At 35.8% G+C, this 16,915-nt stretch overlaps 1 protein-coding gene across 1 annotated transcript; it reads left to right on the top strand.

The window, feature by feature from the left end:
* Positions 1-1,437: 1,437 nt before the first annotated feature.
* Hsepi (D-glucuronyl C5-epimerase) lies at positions 1,438-16,095 on the top strand. The gene is made up of 8 exons (XM_090105370.1): positions 1,438-1,640; positions 2,569-2,689; positions 3,031-3,173; positions 4,355-4,930; positions 10,557-10,691; positions 11,329-11,513; positions 15,193-15,357; positions 15,673-16,095. Exons 2-8 carry the CDS (start codon positions 2,581-2,583, stop codon positions 16,037-16,039), a joined length of 1,680 nt encoding a protein of 559 aa, XP_089961496.1. The 5' UTR covers positions 1,438-1,640; positions 2,569-2,580; the 3' UTR covers positions 16,040-16,095.
* The last annotated feature ends 820 nt before the right edge of the window (positions 16,096-16,915 follow it).

Here is a 16,915-nt window from a genome sequence, read left to right as displayed (position 1 = left end):
AGGGAAGAATTCGGGAATTGAAAAATGAATGACTTCAACATAAAAATGGCATTTTTCTAAAATAAAATAAAAACAATAGGTAAATACTAATGTATTGAGTTACGATTTCTAATTATCTGATCAGGAAATAACGAATTACAATAAATAAGTTGCATATACCAACTAAAAAAAATTTTTTAGACACACAGATTTTATATATAGAATTTCCGAATGTCGTGTGCAGTGACGAACACTGGGATCTAAGACTGGGATGATATCTTCCCACTTAAAGACTTAATTTCAATCGACTCTACCAAGGTATAAACGAAAGATTCTGGGCATATTTTTAAGTTTCACGCAACCGTAATATAGTCTAGTTTAATTTTTTTTGAGCACTACACCAAAAACTAAAAAATAACGGTCTCGTTTTCGGCTGCAAAATCACGTCACCTGACTTTGACGTGTGTTTACCATGACATGTAATAATTCTCTGAAAAGTGTTTCCATGAAAAAAAGTTCTCTGAAATGTTAAGATTGCGTAGATAAATATTACACTGCATTAGGTTTAAGCATATAAAAATAAAACACGATTTTCTTCAATCTGAGACGTGGGAAGTATAGCTCCCAGCGTTTTAATAAGGGTTAATATACCTAATACATTAAAAAAAAGACGGGTTGCACTCCGGGAGTGCCGGCAGAAGTGAAAACTTGATTATTAACGTTCAGCATGTTTGATATTTTGGAATGGTATCCGTCTTACGCATGGAATATAAGGGCTAAAAAAAAAAGAACATCCGTATTACGCTTTTTCGATCAGCTACGTGTCCTGACGCGAGTTTAAGATTTTATACCCAACGCCGCTAAAGAAGTTTTCACTTCAAAAATTATGGCCCACGTCACCCCACGCCCTTAAACAACCGTGAGATAATCCTGAATTTATAGCAGGGTTCATATGCAGTTAATTAGCCTAATAAGTGAAAATCTATTACTTAATATTATAAAGCTGAAGAGTTTGTTTGTTTGTTTAAACGCGCTAATCTCGGGAACTACTGGTCCGATTTGAAAAATTCTTTCGGTGTTAGATAGCTCATTTATCGAGGAAGGCTATAGGCTATATATCATCACGCTACGGCCAACAGGAGTGGAGCCACGGGGGTGAAACCACGCGGAGCAGCTAGTAACATATAAAGGAAATTATAATGATTATGAATTGATCACTAAACCCACAACAAAATCACACTGCACTTCAATTTTATTAAGTTTTCTCTCTTTTTTTTTTAGTCATATATACGTGCTGCAATTCCCAAAAGAACCGCATTCTGCGAACGTCCAGTGACCGGTGAGATAAAAAAAGTTAATCGTAAACTTCATTCCGCTTCATTCGTTTGTCAAATGTCAACTGTCAGCGGAGCAATTGTCATTTGTATTATTGTCATATTTTGTCAATTGTCAAATCAAGTGAGATGAACACGCAAAGTACTCGCCACTCGGTGATTACATTTTTAAATGTAAAATTATTCAAGTGAAAAGCCGTGTGAAAGTTAAGACTACTGTGCTATGTTAATAATTAAAAGTGTTAATATGAAATACAGACTAATTCATGAATATGAAAGAAGTGTCCATTTAATTTAAGTTCAAACGAATGGACCGCTGTGCGAAAAGTAAGCATTTCTTTAAAAAACATTGTGTACATGAAAATAGAACTAGATCTTGAGTTTATTTATATTTTAAATTGTATACAAGCGATTACAGCCTATAATTTAGCAAAATTTCTCTCAAGTATCTACTTGATAAACTCTAAACAGCAATTCATAGCTTGATACGTTTTTTTATTTACACAGTGCTTATCGTCGCATATTATGTAGTCTTCTGTACATATTTATGTCTACTATTTAGCCGGATATACTACAATCAATATAATAATTTTTAAAGTGTAGGTTTTTTAATCTCCTGAATATAAATCGTATAATGTACAAAGTTATGCTAAGAATTTTTGTGACTTAGGTATTATAAGTGTTTAAGTTGTTTGAACTTAATGTTAACATAATGATTATGTCCATATATGGTTTAAGCAATGCTGTAATTTACGTTAGAAGGGAGCATAATTCAACCATTTATTTATAATGTTTCACATAAATTGATTTTATTATCTTGACTTAACCTGTGACTTGTCTCTTATATTTTTTGCTGTGTGTTTGCTATTTTATAGTAAGAATTATCAGAAAACAACTGTTCTAGTTTTATCATTAAACTATATTATATAAGAACTAAATAAGTAATAATAAAAATTTATCAGTGCTCTGTAAGTGATACATACTTGTAAAGAATTCCTTACATCATTGTGGAATCTATACTAATATTATAAAGCTGAAGAGTTTGTTTGTTTGAACGCGCTAATCTCAGGAACTACTAGTCCGATCTGAAAAATTCTTTCGGTGTTAGATAGCACATTTATCGAGGAAGACTATAGGCTATATTATTATATCATCACGCTAAGTCAAACAGGAGCGGAGCAATGCGAGTGAAACCGTGGAGCACAGCTAGGTAACCTTATATAGGTAGATTTTAAGCAGGGTGTAATTGTTATAGCAGATATCGGCAATGATGCTGCTGCGGCTGAACATGCGGGTGGCGCTCGCGGCGCTGTGCGCCGGCGCGCTGCTCATCATGCTGTACTGGAGCCGCTGCGGCGATCTCGCGAGGAGACCAAGTTAGTTATGTTTAGAGTCAATTTCTTAATACAAATTATACTGTTAAAAATATGCAAAGCCGACGGAGGTCACTGGTTGACCCCGCACAGGTTTTCCTATTGGGTTAAGCAGAGCTTTACAATTTATGTTTTGTAAAAAAATTGTGAAAAATAAATAAATTTTGAATTTAAATTTTATTTGAATATAATCTTTACCTCAACTTGATATAATTTCTCATTGAAGATAATATAAGTAGCTAATGATTTTTTTTATTATCTTAAAATCACACCAATACCTGCACATCGTAATTTGACGTTTCTGATATATTTCAATTACATTTTATGCATAATATTGTCACCAGTTGGTTCAGCACTCAGCAATAGCCTCGTGGAACGCAGCAATGAGGATATTGACTGTGTAATTAATGGGGAATACTCAGTGGGCTGCCGGCGGGACCATGACGAAGTATACCTACCATTCTCGTTCATACGCAAGTACTTCGAGGTAGGTTTTCTTTTATACTTTCGTTTTCTCAATCAAGTTAATACTACTGAAGCCATAAATTTTAAGTGAACAATCCCAAATTAAGTGAACAATGCAGTAGATTATTTATAAAAGAAACCTGGTTTAATGATTTCACTCTTAATATGTATAAATAAATTTTTGATGAAACATCGGCTTTTCAATTAATTAATGAAGGTTGTTATAGCAAAGACTTAAACAAATTCAAATCGTTACATAATTCAACTTTCAAAAAATTTAAATAGAAGAATATGAAAAATTTGCTATACAGTTTAACCCATTGACCACCGTAAGGCCCGATCGGGGCGCGACACAATAGATTTTCTATTGTGTCTGTGATTCCGAGGACTGATGGATTAAGCTGACATTGATTTTTAATAAAGCTAATTATAATCAAATATCTTCATTAACACCAGTAACGTTTCTTAAATAAAAGAAAGAAAATTGCGGCCCATAAAAAACAATGTTTTCAAGAAAGTACATTTCATGACCAGTAAGATAATGCAATGCAAACACATACACATCGCATTTTTATAGCATAGTTTCCACCTCGTGTAATTAACGCGCTAATAACTTATTCCCGCAAGTCACGACCCAAAAACGTTCTAAAATAAAGTAATTATCTCTACAACAGATCTGCTCGTAATTAGCAAAGGCAACGTTGCCAAAATACCTCGTATTACTAATGCATTCACGTCGACCTAATACCTACATGCACCTACGGCCCCGAGGGCGAGCCAATGCTTTTAAAGTTATTTAGGATAATGACCAATCCGTCCAATTGATGTCGAGATTGCACAGAGTAATCCGATTAGACTAATATGCTTTTGGAAATGGTGTGTTTGTTCGTCGAGTGGGCTGTGACTTTTAGCGGATGAATAATTGGGGCGATGTCCAAGGTGATGTTCTGATGTGAGATATGACTTTATGAGACAGATATCTTGCTTGGCGCGTGATTATATTACACGGATGGTATAATTATATTTTCGTTTCAAACTTTGGTGTAACAGCACAAAGTAAAGTTGGTTAGGATTTTAGAAATGATCGACAATTGTTACGAAATTTATAAAAACTTGGCGTCTATGTAGTTTTACATATTCTAACAATTTTGTTAAAAATAGAAAATTTACATAATCATAGCAATTAATGGAACTATTTACCAGGTATACGGCAAAATATCGGCTACAGATGGCGTGGAAAAGTTCGAATGGTCGCATAGCTATAGCAAAATATATCACCCGAAAAAGAAATACGATCCTCGCGGCACATTTACTACCTTCGAAAATTATAACGTGGAGGTCAGGGATAGGGTGAAATGCATCAGCGGTATAGAAGGAGTGCCAGTGTCCACGCAATGGGAACCAAGGGGCTTCTTCTATCCAACACAGATAGCCCAGTTTGGCCTTGCCCATTATAGCAAGAACTTGACAGAACCAGAGCCTAGAGTCAGAATTATAGACGATGGGGATAAAAACCTAGCCAGTTGGACTGTAAGCACTGACGCGACATTGGTTAGAGAATATGATAAAGCATTGAAGTCGAATGCTATAAGATTCGCGACGACGGACCAAGTGGGGAGTCAGGTCTGGTGCAAGGTGAATATAAGCCAGGACTTCGTGCTCAGCTTGGATTTGTTGTTGAAGCCGAATTCGTCGCTGTCGGTCGTGTTGCAGAATAAGGATAAGAAGGAGACGGTGTACTTGCACTATGTGACGAGTACGCAGTTGATATATGCGCAGGTACGTTGAACAGTATAACTTGAATTTGGTGTACAATAATTAGTTGCCCCTGCACTTAAAGTTTCGATAAATTCCCATTCATGAAAAATTTCGATGTCTTAAATAAAAATGTTGTGTGGTTTTATGAAACCACGGTAAAAGTGAAACTGTTCGAACGATTCCGAACACTGCTTTGTGTAGCGCATGTCGCGTGACGGTCGGCTGCTGAGTAGGTATACCTACTCGCAATTAAACAATTAAACAATTTATTTATTGATCAGCATGGCGGTGTGGTCACAATCATTTGGAACTTCCCTTTTAAGTCATATAGACCTGTAGTAGGGAAGTTCCCTCTTCCTTACTGAAATATAGCTACATGCTAACAATACAACACAAAAATTATTTAATTTATATGGTACTAAGTAATAATCTATACATATAATAAAATCGTAGGAAAGTCAAAACTGTACATTGAATATTTTTTTAAAAGAATACTTGGGCCGTAATCTATAATCGATATAGAAGCCAAAAACATAGTTTTTAGAATTTTTGTCTGTTTGTCTGTTTGTCTGTTTGTCTGTTTGTCTGTATGTTTGTCCAGGCAAATCTCGAAAAGTACTGCATAGATTGACTTCAAATTTTGCATGAATATTACTAACAGGTCGGGTGAGGCTTTTTTAAACATATTATCATGCTATCACCTCCGGGGGAGGAGCTGTGAACCTTTATTTTTCTTACGTATTCCGTGTACTACCTCAGCGTACAATCTAAAGACTCATATTTAAATGTTGTTTTTGAGTAAGCCACGCTATTATCTAGCTTTACACTATAAAAACTACGTCATTTATGTAATTTTGGCAGAGAAACAGTTAAATTAATCTTAGCAGTATAAAGACAAATTAGAAACAGCGCCATCTATGAAGTGTTATAAAAATCAAACACGTTAACTATTGGAAAATTTGTTTTTGAGTAAGCCACGCTATTTTCTAGCTTTACAGTTGAGACTATAAAAACTACGTCATTTATGTAATTTTGGCAGAGAAACAGTTAAATGAATCTTAGCAGTATAAAGACAAATTTGAAACAGCGCCATCTATGAAGTGTTAGAAAAATCAAACACACGTTAACTATTGGAAATTAATAATCAAATCACGCATATATAAATGTTGTTTGACAATATCTAGATTGACACTTAAAAATTATGCCATTTAAGTAACTTGGGAAGAGAAACATAGTTTAAAGAATGTAAGTTGTATAATGTTAATTTTGTAACAGCGCCATCTATGAGATTTCGTAACAATCAAATCAATTTAGATGTTAACACTACTGAATACACAGTTGGAAATTAATAATTTAAATATAATTATGTTATTTATTTAACTCTTTAGCCCATATCTTCCCTTCCCTATAAGGTTCCCTATTTCGTGTAAATAATAAATATACTACATTTTTTTAAAGTGAGGGTAGATGTTTATTATTTTAAGTAAAGTAAAACTAGACACCATTATCATTGACGGTTATCTGATTATAATATTTATCGTTATGGCTATCGAGGTACCGACCGTACTGGGATCAGAGTACATGATACAGTTCATCATCCGGGATTGCTAAGAGCATTTTAACACTGAAAAAGATGTTTTCTTTGAATCGTAGTTGCTTCATTTATTTATTTTTAATCATTTTACATAATATTTTTTATATTTTATAAATATAATATCATTTTCATTATTTAAGTAGATAAAATAAATTATGTAACGGTTTTATAAGAAAACACAGTATATTTATTAGGCGACGGTGATTTCTTCCAGGCAAAAGATATTCATCAGCTCAATAAAATAGTATGTTGTTAGTTATTCTTTAGATTCACAATTGTAATGAGCATTTCCGCAAGCAAGTTGTATCGTAGTTTAGATATATCATAGTTTTGACATATTAAAGTTCCAACAAAACCCTCAAATTTTTGAGCAGGGTTGAGCAAGATAATTTGAAAAATGTGCCGTGTTAAGTATTATAGCAAAGGTTAGTTCGTTGGTAATTATTATTTCTTCTTCATTTACATGTTGTTAGTAAAAATAAACTTTGACTAACAGTCAAAGTATATTTTAACAGCTAATACTACTTAATATCTATTATACCTACTTATGTTCAGTATTTATCTGTATTATTCATCATCATCAGCCCATATACGTTCCCACTGCTGGGACACGGGCCTCCTATGAGGGTACAGGCCATAATACACCACGCTGGCCAAGTGCGTGTTGGCGGATGACACATGTCATCGAACTTTTTAATTCTTCGACATGTCGGTTTCCTCACGATGTTTTCCTTCACCGTTCGAGCAGTGGTGATGTTACAACATGCGCAGATAAATTGAAAAATCAATTTATTTCCTGCGCGCTCGCCTGGTCTCGAACCCCGGACTTATCGATTCGAAGTCCGAGTTCTCACCACTGAGCCACCACTGCTTATCTGTTGTCTATTGCTTGGTAATTAATATATTTTCATGTCGTATACCTAATTATAAACATAAGTTTTATGTGTAATTAGTTGGATTTATTTTTACACACTCACAGACTTATATTTTATGTTAAAAGAGTGTTAATAGTGTAAATCATGATATTTTTTCACAATTAATAATAATCCTTTTTTCTAATGGTGTTGGCATTAAATTAAACCGCGCTGTCGTTTCGTTCACAAAAAGTGATGTTATGAGGAACATATTCGGTCCTCATATCATAAAAAATCTGTGCGAAAACAATAAACACGTGTGAGGCCCTCACGGCAGATCGGGGCGGTCTGACGCGAAGTGGGGACAGCGTTGTCACTGTATCACTCTTGCCACGCTGTTCAACAGACTTATTCGATAGTTCAGTTTTGTGTTAAGACCGCTGTGACAACCAACCCGTGAGACAACCAAATCCGGTCTCCCCTACTATCCCGTGAGACCGAAACCCTCACTGAGAGCGGAATTACGTCTCACTACTGATCACGACAGTCATATTTTATCTCGAGAATCTGAAACTTTACTCAATATGAAGACCGTTTGACAAATGATAGGGTGCATCATAATATTATTCGATCTCTTGAAGATGAACATGAGTTTATACTCATTGCTTATGCAATGACTAGAGTAGGGACGCGAATATTACAATTATATGAGACAAGAACGATTAATAAGTTTGTTTAATGAAAGATTAAGAATTGAAACTATTCGGTCTCTGGAAACGGACGAATAGCGAGAGGCCGGCCGTCTTACTGCAGACAGATTTCGTCATAGTCTTAATGACTTGAGGTAAACAATCTACGAATTCGGTGGTGTGGTCTGACAAATATAAAAGTGGGTTTGCTTATAACCTCACAATTGATTACAGATCATCTTCTGTAAAGGCGTAGTATGTTCTTTTTGTAATGCTTTAAAGTGTAGTAAGGAGTCGGCTTTCATTTGAAGATACACCGGAACCTTTGAAATCACTACTTTTAGAGGAACATACTGTGCAATGTAAACTGTTATTAGACAATATTCGCTCTTATAGTAGCGCGTTTCAAATGATCCTTTGGTGCTCAATAATTATAAGAAGGTCCGTTCATGCTTACTTTTAAGATACAAGGTCAAGTTTACCATTTGATAGGATCCCTTTTGCCTGTAGGCCAACCTAAGTTTGTTTAAATACCTATATTTTGTATTCGACTACAACGAATAGTGGAATACAAGAAATCAATATTTCTCAAATTTAAAACTGAACTCATTTCACAATTTTAGAACAGGTTAATTCGTATGTATGCAGTTTTAAATCGACATTAGAAGCTTTTCCTCAAGATGGTGATATCGGCACTCAGGAACTCCCTGGACGTGTTATAACGCCCAGGCCACAGTATTACAAATTTTTCCTAAAATAGAGCAACGAATGTATTTTCGCATAGCAACGGAGGGGAACTCGCGGGGGGTCAAGTGACGCGTCACGCGGGCCACTTACCACAAACATGCTTAGTTTGTGGTACCGAGCGCGAAAGAAAGTCATCGTGTTTTTAGTAAAGTTAACTAACGTAATTTAATACTTAAGTACATATTCTATAATGGTGTGCTCAAACTGTTAATCTACATTTAATTTAGATTATTATATTTTGATACTAACTAAGTAATGTAGAATTTAAATCACATTCATTCATGTTTTCTTCAGATTTTAAGATTTTCTTATCAGAGTGTTCAATTTTAATGTAAGTAGTTAAATTTTATAAGAGACAATAATTAAGAACATTCAAAAATAAAGTGTCACGTATTTTTTTAAACGACGAATGACGAAAAACGACCTAATCGCGGACGAAGTCGCGGGCAACAGCTAGTAAATATATAAATATATTATATAAGTAATAAGTAAATAAATACAATAAATAAAATCAGAATATTTTATATTAAGATATACAATATACATACATATATATAAATAAAATAGAATAATTTATATAAACAAAATCATGTTAATTTTATTATTATTATTATTTTTTTTACAATAGCAAATCTTCCGCATCATCATAAGTGATAGTTTTGAGCCATTTATGCACTGTTTTTTTACAGTCTGCAAAGGACATTGTATATATATTTAGAGTTCTATTCATTTTATTATATAATTTAATTGATTGCGAATCAAATCGTTTTTGGGTTAAGGAAATTTGATCATGTCACAGCCTTCCGGAAGCAGCTTCAGTGGTTACCCATACGACTTCGTCGTAACGCTCATGTCCTCTCTCTCCTTTACTCCATCCTATTTGATCCCCGTATCCCATGCTACTTAAAAGATAATTTTGAATTTTTATCTGCCAGGAGTTTGAACCTACGATCTAATGATAACCTAATGCTACGTGTTCCAGTGCACCATACTAATTTCTACAACGCCTCTTTCACCGTAAAAGCCGTTCAACTCTGGAATGACTTACCTACTAGCATAAGGAAAGCACAAACGCTCCACTCTTTTAAAAATATGGTTAAGTGTCACTATTTGCAAACCTGTTAATTATTTTTATTATTAATTATTGTCATTTTTTTTTTCTTGCTTGTTTTTTTTTTACTGTTTATTTTCATGTGTTTTTATTTATCATAATTTTGTTGTTGTCTTTTATTTTATTATGTGATGTCATTTTTTTATTTCTATTGTGTACATAATCTACCTTAATTTTCTTTTTTTCCCAATACATTGGCTGCTCGGGTTGCTTGGAAGAAATTGCTTGAAGCAATAAAGCCGCCCTTTGCATCTAATGTCCTGTCTGTGTGTGTGAAATTTGTATTTGTGTTGTATGCAATAAAGATTATAAATAAATAAATAAATAAATAAAAATTGTCTGGAGGCAAATAGTGTTTTATTATTTATTTGTGGTTCGCAATACACGCGACATGCGCTACACAGACCAAAAAGTTTGAGACGATGTAATAAAAGTTTCACTTTAAAATCTTGATTTTTTTCTCTGACTTGTCAGAGCATTCGACTTGGTATCTACGAATAAACACTATTTGCAACAAACATAAATGTTAGTACTAACGTATTTAAATTCAAGAATTAATCGGATCGACCCTACTAGTAACTTTAAAGAAAAATATTTTTTTTGCAAGAAATATGTTTTTATTTTGATTTACGTGTGTACTTATAATTCGTAGGACGAGCACATATACTACGGCATCGGCGTTGAATACAAATGGCGGCGGCTCACACGTGACCTCATCATCGACATGCAAAAGGGCTGGGCACTGCTCGACCGGCCCAAGCGGAAATCTCCTAGGAATAAGTTTAGAGTAAGTATTGGTTTATTTCACAGATAAATCTAAAACTTGATTGAATCTTGTCACCAAAATAAATTCATCATATTGATTGATTTTCGTATGTATATTATGTTATAGTAATTGCATATTTAATATCAATTATATTATACGGTAAATATTTCAGGACAAATATTTTCAGGACAATTTTCACACACGGCACAATCTGATCCCATACTAAGCATTCGCTTGTGTTATGGAAACCAGATGGCTGATAAACATACATATATAATTTTTAAATAAATACTTATATAGATAACTAGCTTTCCACCCGCAGCTTCGCCCGCGCAGTCAAAGAAAATTCCGCATAGTTCCCGTTCCCGTGGGATTTCCGGGATAAAACCTTTCCTATTTCCCGGGGTAAAAAGTAGCCTATGTCCTTTCTCGGGTATCAAAATATCTCCATACCAAATTTCATGAAAATTGGTTCAGTAATTTAGGCGTGATTGAGTAACAGACAGACAGACAGAGTTACTTTTGCATTTATAATATTAGTATGGATTAACACCCAGACACAGAGCAAACATCTTTGTTGTTTACTAAATACAACATTACAAAAATATTTTTAGAAGGCATTTCCTTGACTTCACTGATCTCTGGATATTTATGACAGATAGCGAGCATCCACCTATCCGGCGGCGGCAGTGCTGCCAACGTGCGTGTGTCGAGCAGCTCGCACATGGCGCACTTCTTCGCGGCGGCGCGCTGGCTGGCGGGCTCGCAGCGCGCGCGCGGCGGCTGGCCCGTGCCGGCGCGCCGCCGGGTCGCCGCGCGCGTGCCCGACCTGCGCCCCGGCTGGTGAGTGTGACCAGTAGCGGTCGAGCAGCTCGCACATGGCGCACTTCGCGGCGGCGCGCTGGCTGGCGGGCTCGCAGCGCGCGCGCGGCGGCTGGCCCGTGCCGGCGCGCCGCCGGGTCGCCGCGCGCGTGCCCGACCTGCGCCCCGGCTGGTGAGTGTGGCCAGTAGCGGTCGAGCGGGACCTTCAGCGTCACTATCACCTGCCCCATCATCACCTTCACCAACATCACTATTAGAAAGAAAGAAGGTGGTACAGGTAAATTAGCTTGGAGAAATTTTTGCATATGTAGTGGTGTGTATATTACTCAGATCTTAGAGCGCGTTTCCACTATATCGTTCTGGCCTATACAAAAATGTTTCGATATCCTAACATTACTATTTAACTTTATACTTATTCCTAGCAACACTTTTGTTTTCAATAAAAACAAGTTTTTATTTGAAAGAAAATGGTTTTGACTTTATAAAAAAAATATATCATTCAATTTTACGTCCTTGAGCAAACGACAAGGCGACTACCGTGAAACAATAAAATATCGTGTCCATAATAATTTGTTTCATAATTAATATTTGACCATAATAATTACGAAACAAAACAAATAAATAAATCGTCACTTGATAGTGGAAAGTGGAAACACGCACAAAACCAGAATAAACCAGTTTACGCTGTCCGCAGGTGCCACGTGCAGTCGTTTGGTAGCGTTAGAACATAAAGCACATTTCATTCAAAAATTATAATTATTATGTACGTAGTTTAATTGATAAATTTTGTATTTGTTGATTGTTGTTATTATTTGTTATTATTGTTATAATATTTGTTGAAGTGAATTACATGTCCCGCAGCCGGAGGCCCCAAATGAAAACTCAGATGTACTTAAAAACTACATTTAATAGCTAAAATGAGACTTTTACACCCATGTCTGCACGATGCAGACCGGAGTTAAAGAATGAATTTATACAGTTTAATAATTATAAAGACGTAAGCTTGGATGCTATAAGGGAAATCGCATCCACATTCTATTCCCGTGCGAACGGCGTATTCAGCAGTTTTGTATGAAGGCAGGGCCATAACTAGTGTTTAATTTGTGTGTAAGTGTTGTAACTTTATATTGTTAATTCAATATGGCTCCAGTGTTAAAACATGGTCGAGGCAAGCCTTTGACTTCTCAAACTAAAGAATTAAGCTTTAAATGTCGTTTCTTTTTCAGGTTAGTAAATTTTTCATTTTAGTAACATTGTTAATGTAAAAGTTATATGTATGTTAAATGTGCAAATATTAAAATAAAGTCTCATCTTTTTCAGAGGAGAAACACATATAGTTTAATTTAAAATCCCTTATATATACAGGGTTACTTGTAAAACACCGGCAACCTCGCAGGACAAGATAGCTAACATCATAAGTAACAACATTTCGACTTTTGATAATTTGTTAGATTTTATTTTCATACAAAAATAAATATTCATTTAATTTTCCGTCTGAATATTATAAACTCTACGCCTCCCAAAAATTACGTAAACAAAAAGCGAACGAGAGGGGGAAGGGGGTGTCGCGTCGTCCATCCGATAATTAATAGAACATAGACTTACAAATGTAAGGAGAGTACAATAAAAGTTTAAAAAATCATTTAAAAATAATTTATTGCGTTATGCCAAAAGTCGTAGAACAAATGTTGTTATTTATGATGTTAGCTATCTTGTCCTGCGAGGTTGCTGGTGTTTTACAAGTAACCCTGTATAAAATAAAAACTAAAAATAAAATGTTGTTTTATTTTATTTGCTGACCATACACTACTACAAACGCAAAAATTTCTCCAAGCTAATTTACCTGTATGTCCTTTTTTTTATAGTGGGGAAATCTTCCAAAGATACCCACGGCCCCCGGGGAAGGAGCCGTGGGTTATGTCGGATTCTTACCGACTAAAACCCCACTGTGTTCCGTCGAGCCGCTTTAATGATGGAGCCGCGGGTATTTGTTGGAATTCTTCCGCGACAGGTGGTATGTCCTAAACGCATGATACCATGCAGCGTCCTTTGTTGGCGGCAAAGAAGCATGTTTAAATTTACTTTTTATTGATAACTAAGGATTCCTTATCCGTGTCCCCTCTGTACAAAGTTACTAGAAAGCGTGCTCCGGCGTCTTCGATTTCTTCTGGTCGTGACGACGAAATTTCACGGTTGGAAACTAAAAATACAGACAATGAAACAGAAAATTTCAGCGACCATAATGAAGAAGCCACCGTTGACCAGCCCGGGCCATCGAAAAGAATTAAAAAATGATAGCTGCACAATTTTTAACAAAATTTATATTATATGATTTCTGTAAATATTATTATTTCCGTCGCTTGTAACTTTTTACCTTTAAGACTTACAGAATAATCATGTATGCAAAAAATGTAGGTAATTTTGTCTTCTTTGAACCCCTCATAGACACTTTTGTGATTTAGTAAACAATTGAGAAGTTATTTAAAATATACCTAATTTTAGCACCTTTCATTCAAGATGGCGGCTAGCGCCTGGGTCCGTCAAGGTCGAAAACTTGGATTAACCTTTTATACCTAAACAATATTGTTTCAAAATATTTTCTACGCCACCTTTTGTAGTGCAGAGGCTTTTACATTTCCCCACAGACTGGACTATAAAAACTAACACATGACATGTTCCAATTAATTAAGATTCTACATACTCCGTCAATATAAGGAATGTAAGTCGTACTGCATACTTGCGCTAAATAGCTGCATGCGGCTGAGTCCGAGATTCAAGGCCGGGAGATAAAACGGCATGTTATGACACTATTATTTGTTAATATTTTATCTGTATTATATCAGTCTGGTAATTATGTTCCTTTGAACCTGCCGCTAAGTATTGGTTTGCCTCAATTCATAAGAATGAAAATATATAAGTTAACTACGGACGGACAGATAGCGATAGCGACTGTTTTATACTAGCCGTTTCGTTTTTGAAAAAACATCTATCAAGATCTACATTTATAAGAACATGAATTAATGTCTGAATCAAAAATATTTAAAAAGTGCTTTCAGTTAACTAACTCAATTATTGTAAACTAGCTTTCCGCCCGCGGCTTCGACCGCGTTTTCAAAGAAAAACCCGCATAGTTCCCGTTGCCGTAGGATTTCTGGGATAAAACCTATCCTATGTGTTAATCCAGAGATCGACCGCCTCCTCGGTACAGTGGTTGACGCGTGAGCATAGAACCGAGGGGTCCTGGGTTCGATTCCCGGTGGAGACGAAAAAAAAAAGTCTCGGTCTGGCAGGACACAGAAGGCTGATCACCTACTTGTCAATAAAGAAAAATCGATCAGTGAAACAGATGTATGAATAATGCATCTGCCCCCTACCCCACTACGGGGACACGGGACTTCACTTTTCTTTATGTGTTAATCCAAGTTACCCTCTATATGTGTGCTAATTTTCATTGTAATCGGTTCAGTAGTATTTGCGTGCAAGAGTAACAAACACACACATACACATCCAAACAAACATTCGCATTTATAATATTATATATGTAGTAGGTTTAAAAAAACGTATACAAGAACTTTCCTCTGTCCATATAGCGTCGATATATCTTTACTTCTCTCTAGATTTTATTTAATCGCAATTTCAGCACACAATGACATTTTTTTTTTGTTTTATGCGATTATACAAGACTTTTCCACGTTTCCAGGCACTCAGCAATGAGCCAAGGGCACGGTATATCAGTGCTAGCCCGTGCGTACCACCGCAGCGGTGACGCTGCGTACTTGCGGGCCGCTCGACGCGCGCTTGCGTTGTTGGACGTGCCCAGTAGTGAGGGCGGTGTGAAGGCCATGTGGATGGATCGATATGTGTGGTGAGGAGCCTTTCTAAGTCATTTTCAGGTACTCGGCAATGAGCCAAGGGCACGGTACCGCAGAACCGCAGCTGGTGCGTATCACCGCAGCGGTTAATTACAAGGTTTACAATATATTACAATAAAGTCCGCACAATGACGGGGACGCGGTGACGGTTTTAAACATTAGATATAAGAGAAGAAAATACGTCTTAGTTTCTATTTCTCTTGATAGAGGCAGACATAACTACAACGTACTGACCTTGCTCTCCGTACATAAATATGAAAGAAATGTCTATTTAATAATTTAAAAGTAACATTTATTTCCACCACCAGGTACGAAGAATACCCCACGAAACCTCCCCTATTCGTACTCAACGGCTTCATATACACGCTTCTCGGGCTCTACGACCTGCACATCATAGAAGGAGACAATTCAGCATCCCTCGCAAAAAAGATGTTCGATGACGGAATGCTATCCCTAAAAACCCTCCTACCCATCTTCGATACAGGCAGCGGGAGTTTCTACGACCTTCGCCATTTTACTTTAGGCGTTAGTCCGAATATAGCAAGATGGGATTATCACGCGACTCACGTGAATCAGTTATATTTATTGGCTGGACTCGATCCGGACCCCATTTTGATTAACACGGCTAAAAGATGGGAGGGATACATGCAGGGGAAACGCGCTGCGCACAATTGAAGAACGTTCTAGAATGTTCTGGAAATTTGGATCGATATTTACTAAAGCTCTCGAAGGTTCTTGTAGGTTTCTTCTGTGAAAGAAGAATTGACGTGTAGAAGAACGATGAGTTCTCGATTGTTAATGAAACCTTTTATATATTAGAAACTGATATTTAAACGAACGGTTTTTAATACATAAGCGTAAAAAGACAAAGTGGAAAATCGCGATAATTGTTGTTACTATTTATAATTTTAGATTATAAATCAGTTAAGAATCAGAGGTCCTGACATTTTGTAAAAAGAATATAATTTAATCGACTACCTATTAACAATTATTTGTATTCTAAGCTACTTTAGCCTTCGTAACAACGATTTGTTTTGTAAATTTCTACTAAAATACTACTGAAACATAGCTACCACTTTTTCAAACTTTTCCGAATCAGCGCAGTAGTTTATGTGATTTTATCAATATACCTTTTTTTCTATGCCTATGTAGATATTATGTATCTAATTGAATTGAAATTGATAAAAAATCATTTTTGATGTGGAATTTCTATGTGTAACATGTTCCCCTTTTGTATCGAGCAGGTTTTCTAAGACTGACTATTAACCACGATCCGCTTTTTGTAATCTTGTACATAGTGAATAAGTTTAATTTGTTATGACATGTGATTTAATGGTACTTAATGTAAATACACTATTTATTATATTTAATACTCTAATATTATTGTATAAGAGAAGATTAGAAAGAAGATAGATTGAGTAATCTTGATGCTTATGGGCTTGCCTTAAAGGAAACGCCCTTATGTATAAATAAATAATTACCACGCCCAAGAATTATGAAAAAATATAGCCCATTGCATTATGATGTAGCTGTTCTACTAGGGAAGCTATT

This window comes from Colias eurytheme, chromosome 9, assembly GCF_061535395.1.
Source record: "Colias eurytheme isolate Ceu_HAF_F1 chromosome 9, ilColEury1 Martin Lab GWU primary, whole genome shotgun sequence".
NCBI lineage: Eukaryota > Metazoa > Arthropoda > Insecta > Lepidoptera > Pieridae > Colias > Colias eurytheme.
Note: the sequence above shows the minus strand (reverse complement) of the source record. Positions and strands in the feature narration are given on the sequence as shown.